This window comes from Herpailurus yagouaroundi, unplaced genomic scaffold (assembly GCF_014898765.1).
Source record: "Herpailurus yagouaroundi ecotype Mexico unplaced genomic scaffold, PumYag 28, whole genome shotgun sequence".
Classification (NCBI taxonomy): Eukaryota; Metazoa; Chordata; class Mammalia; order Carnivora; family Felidae; genus Herpailurus; species Herpailurus yagouaroundi.
In genome coordinates, this window is record NW_024412376.1 from 161,654,430 (window position 1) to 161,660,429 (window position 6,000).

The 6,000-nt window shown below is 37.1% G+C and overlaps 1 protein-coding gene across 1 annotated transcript in view; it reads left to right on the top strand.

Annotated features, from left to right (window-relative positions):
- CLNK (cytokine dependent hematopoietic cell linker) overlaps window positions 1-6,000 on the top strand; it is an 82,898-nt gene that overhangs the window by 64,749 nt on the left and 12,149 nt on the right. The window contains exon 15 of the mRNA XM_040494505.1: window positions 4,233-4,366. Within this exon, the coding sequence (XP_040350439.1) occupies window positions 4,233-4,366 (134 nt within the window). The remainder of the gene's footprint in view (window positions 1-4,232; window positions 4,367-6,000) is intronic.

The following is a 6,000-nucleotide window of genomic DNA, read 5'->3' on the forward strand; positions in this document are numbered from 1 at the left end:
TTCATGTAGAACAAGTGAAATCTAGACCTCCATCACTGTAGACATTATCTTCCTTATTTTATGAGAAAGGAATTTGGGAAATACTTATTCTTAATAGTTCAGCTACTCCTTGATAAACAGACTTGGCTCAATTCTCTGATAAATGATTTCAGGCTAAGCGATTAGGAGTCTGATAATTCTGCACCCAACAATTCCAAAATGGGGGGGGGGGTTCCACACCACCAGACGATTCCTGACACCAGTTGGGTGACCTACAGTTCAACTCTCTTCTGACACTACACGGAGTCCATAGATTCCACATGTTAAGGGTTCAATCCCACAAGATTGCACCCCTCCCCCCCACAAGGCTGTGTCAGCCAATCATATGGCCATCCTGACCAGCCGGCTATAGAGCCAAGGTTCCAACAAACCCTTCCCTAGGTTCAATTAATTTGCTAGAGTGGTTCACAGAACTCTCAGCAACATTGTACTTGCTGGATTACCAGTCTATTATAAAAGAATACAAATAGGCCACAGCCAGACAGAAGAGTTTCATAGGGCATTGTCCTGGACAAAGGAGCTTCTGCCCTTACGGAGTTTGGGGCACTGTATGATGGCACATGGAATTGTTCTGTATCACCAACCCAGAAACTCTCTGAACTGCATCCTTTGGGGCTTTTTAGAGGTTTCATTACATAGGCACAATTGATTAAATCAGCGGCCACTGGTGACTGATTCAATAAGCAGTAGCTTGTGTTATTTATTTTGAGTGACCAGTACAGGTCAGACACTGTGCTAACAGTTTTATATACAGAAGAATTTTGAAATATTAGTATTATTGGTAACAGTGTGATTCTACAACCCATGCTTATTAGGCTACACTGCCTCAAATTTTATTGGCCACCTACACAGTGTCCTCCCCAAAGTTCTATTTACTCTGTGTCAATCTGTTCATTAATGCGACCCTCTGTTCTCCAAATAGGCGAGCCCTATTTCGTGGGGCTATCAAACTCAAATGCAGTTTTATGTGAAAATATATAATGTACGTATATGTATGTACATATGTATATGTATGTATGTGTACATATATACATATATATTTGTGTATGTGTGTATATATATAATATACTAATACTATGTTATTATTATTAATAGGTATATATAATAGTATAATATAATATGTATAATATATGTGTATAATATATGTATTAATGTGTATATTATATATTATATATAATATGTAATATATTATAATATATATAATGGTATATAATAATACATGTATAATATATATAATATCCAAAGATTAGCTGCCATTATTTTAGAACAAAATCAGTTAAATCGTTGCCCTGGATTCTACGCTCAGAATTTCATTCACTCATTAAACAAAGATCCAAAGGGCCTTCAGGGGAAAACGGCAAAGGCAAAGTTGTTCTGTTTGTTGTTTTGTTTTATTTAGCTCATTCTCTGCGTAGACTACAAATGCATATAGCTATTTCCAAACACTCTTTTTCAAGTAGGACTCTTTAAATATTCAAGCAAGGCACTCAGAGTTGAAATATAATAAATCCATTGCCACAGTATAATGAAAAATTTATAATCACTCAACACTATTATGTAAACTACACACACCAAGCGATAGAAAATGCTGAGAATGGTTATTTTCTTTTCTCAAGTATGTTCTTACTATTTTGATCTTATTATGTTGGAAAGACAGTTACGGCCATTTCAGTAATAAGTCTCTACTGCTTCACTATAGTTTAAAATAAAGTTTTAAAAGCACTTTTTAAACATTACAATAGCACTTTTAGCTTTCTCTTGGTTAGGATTTGCCTGGCATACAGTTTCCATCTCATTAGTGACTGCTGTCATATATAACTGTACATTACTGGAATTTTTAAACAATTCTGCATCTAATTTATAAATGCTTTGTTTACACTTTTGATATTTATTGTGATTACTAATCTTTTAGATCGGTTTTTATATTATTTTGTGCCTTCTATTTGCCCTACTCTTTTTGACTGTTTCTCTTCTTGCCAGAGAGTGGGTTCATCTCTTAATTCCCCTCCCTTTCTCTCCTTTGGAAGTCACACCTTCCAGTTCTACTCTTCCAAGGTGACCTTTAACATTTTAAATAAAAGAATGTTTGGATTTTCAAAATCTGAAGTGCATATCCTTTTCCCAAGCAATACAAGAAACTCAGAATGCCCTAATTCTAATGGTATGGATTCTGCACTATTTGGAAGTTCAAATTCGTTACTTACAAAATTTGAAAATCAGAGATGTCTGTAGCATGATTCCTATTTTTAAGGTCATAAATTGGTGGGTGAAATTAACTTACTATGATGAATATAATTTAAATATTAAGTGATCAAACATTTTTCAACAAACATTTTTGTACACCTAATAGCAAACATTCTCGGTCTTAACATTAAAAGTCACAATCCTTGGAACCATTAAAATAGGACATAAAATGCTCCAGAAGTACTCTGTTCTTCTTCATAAACTTAGAGAAAAATTCAGCTTTTTGATGACAAGACGCAGAATAAATACACATATAACCTAAATGTTACAGTAACTGGCATGTAAATATTTACTGACATTATATCTAGTATTTTGTTTCAAAAATGTACTGTCAAAAGTATCCCACTTTTTCAAAGTTCTTGTTCAGCTACTAACCAGAACTATAACTTTAGTTATATTTTGTAGACTGAATTAAGACTATACAGCTTATAATTCTGCTTCACACCAATCATCTTTCTTCCATGTTATATTATTGCTGTCCACTATTCCATTTCATATTGTTTTCATATTCTCAAGGCTTTATGATTTTTATACAGTTAATCCTTGCTTAAAGTTACTAACGTATTTACAAATACCTTTGCTTAGTGTTTCTCCTAACGCTTAACTCCTTCCTTGTGGCTCTGATTTCATCTTTTATTAGTGTTTATGGGAATGCCATGCAGTGAAAATATATTATTTTCATTGAAGCATAAGGAGGAAATACCACATTAAACCTTGACAAGTGGTAGTATCTTAAAACTTAGGTACCATATGAAATCTAAACCCTTTTAGTGAACTTTTTGTATGGTTACTTTAAAATCCATTGGTCTACCTTGCTCTTTTAAAGAATCTTCTATCCAGGCATGATTTTGTAGCATTGTGCATTGGTCACTTGGAAAATGATTCCCAGACCTGAGCAGATCTTTCCAATGTTAACACATTTTATTACATAATAGTTTATTAAATCACATTTGCAAGTAACACTACCAGTCTCATCAGACAGGTCTAACTGTTGTGTATGGTGTTATACAACAGTGGTAGATACAAGTGTTTCCAAATTCCAGTTTTCACTAGGAAAGTCTAATTTTATAATTGGCAGCAAATACTGCCAGTTGTTTTCCACAAAGTGACAGCCTCCCTTGGTTCATTTTCTAATAAAATACCTACCAAATGCCTAAGTCTAAATAACATATTTTATCTGTTAGTCATTCTTTTAGGTTAAAAAAGTGATATTCCAATAAAAGAAAAAAGTTATTCCTTCAAGTTTAAAAAAAATACCGTTTTCCAAGTTGAGAACAAGCTTGGCTTGTTTCAGAAACTGAACAGAATTCGTTATGACCAGAACAGAGTAGACAATGTAGGATGGATGGGGGGGATGGATGGATGGGTAGATAAGATTATTCAGGCCTTATTGAAAGAAGTAAAATATTTGGAATTTATTTCAGGTGTAAAGGAAAGCATGTAAGCATTTTTGCCAGGAGGAGTAGCAAAGTCAGAATTACATTTTTTTTTTTTAAGATTACTCCAAATGTGGAGCACCTGGGTGGCTCAGTCAGTTAAGCAACCAACTCTTGATTTCGGCTCAGGTCATGATCTCATGGTACATGGGTTGGAGCCCCTCATCGGGCTCTGTGCTGACAGTGTGGATCTTGCTTGGAATTCTCTCTCAGTCTCTTTCTCTGCCCTCCCCTGCTCACTTCCTCTCTCTCTCAAAACAATAATAATAATAAAGAAACTAATAAAAATTTTTTTAAAAAAGATTGTTCCAGATGCCCTAGAGAGAAAGGGGCAAGAGAACTGAAGCAAGAGAACAGTCCAGAGGAGATCACCCTCCGGAGTGAGAGGACAGTGGCGTAGACCAACAGGGTGGCCCCAGGCACAGGAAGGAGTGATGAGTTCCAGCTCCTGGTTGGAAGGAGGCGGCGTGAGACGATAACAAAATCATATTTGTGTGTGAATTTCCTTTTCAGATCATAAACACAGCACCCAGTTCCATCCTCCCCAGAGATGTCAGTCTCCAGCCCGCTATGGCCCTCAGGAAACTTTGCCGCACTGTAAAAACACAGGCTGGAGAAAACCTTTCCCCACAAGTTCTGATGAAAAGGTAAAACAGATACTTCTCTGCAGTGTCTTTCTAGATAAACCTAAGCATCTAAAGAGAGCTTTAGTGAACAATACCTAGAAGGAGATCATCATGACCAGCTTTAATTTGTTTCCCCTTCTGGCTACATATTACTGGCTTTTAATATTTTCTACGGGCTAATAATATTTCATATTGCTCTTTTACCAGTCTTTAATTTGCACACTCTCTGATTCTCAAAGTGGCTTTTTTTTTTTATTACTCAAAAAAAAGAGATATCTAGGACTGTGTTTTATACTTACTAGCTGTTCAATAATCTTTCAGGACCAGCAGGGATTTATACGCTACAACCCTTTTCTTTTTTTTTTTTTTTTAATGTTTATTTATTTTGAGAGAGAGAGAGTGTGTGTGACAGGGAAGAGACAGAAAGAAAGGGAGACAGAGAATCCCGAGCAGGCTCTGTATTTGTCAGCACAGATCCTGATGTGGGGCTTGAACTCACGAACTGTAAGATCATGACCTCAGCTGAAATCAAGAGTCGGATGCCTAACCGATGGAGCCACCCAGGCACCCCTGCAATTCTTTTTCCAATAAAAGACCCACATGTCATATACTCATTTCATTTGAACAGTCCAACAACTATTGTTTGAGCCCTTATCATATGCCACACAATATGCTAGAGAATATGGTCCGTGCCCAGAGGAGACGCAGAGCAGGGAAATATGATGCTAAGAGGTAATAGATGTACTCTCATTAGTCCTTCATCTATTTCCTGGTCTCTTTCTAAAATATTCCCCATCCCTATGATCTTCTTGGACCACGCTGCACTTAACATTTACTACATGGAAAGCGGGGCATCAAAACGTTCTTCGTAGCTTCCATGCCCTTCCCTCAATTACCTGGTAACACTACTTACTAAAGGCTTTCACTTACGAGGCACAGAAGTATATGCTTCTTCTGGGTCTCCATCCCGCATCCCCATGTGCTTGGGATCCTGCTATGGAGCTTGCAAAAGGTTTGAAGCAGAAGCAGAGCATCCAAGATACCTCTCTGGTCCATTCCTATAATCCCCACAGTACCCTAACGGTCTTTTGTGGTCCTTGTATTAATTTCTACCTTAATTTCTACAAAAGGTCCCCATACCCTTAAGTTAGACTTTGGGAAACTTTTGCACAGACTACCGTTACTTCCCCTTTTTATGTATCTGGCTTCCTTTCCCTCTTTCATCTGCTTCAGGAGCACAGGAATCCCTGAGTTCTCTCCAAAATCACGCCCCTCCCAGAGCCTGGGCTCCCACACGCATGGGGGAGGCTTGCAGTGGATCAGGACTTCCGTGATGGCCAACAATTTCAATCCACCTTTACAATTTGTGACCTACCCGTGTATGACCAATAATAATGTTCCCTTATTAGTATTCTTTGTATAGTTGACTCTTTTTCCACTTGGTATCGCTGCTCTAAATAGAAAACCAGTGTCACATACCATGGAGAGGAAGTGACCTTAAAACTAATTGCAACATTCCACTTCTGAGTATATATGCCCCAAAGAGCTGAAGGCGGGGAATGGGACAGATATTTGTACACCCATGTTCATAGAGGCATTTTTTCATAAAAAAGCCAAGAGGTGGAAACAATCCAAATGACCACCATATATATATA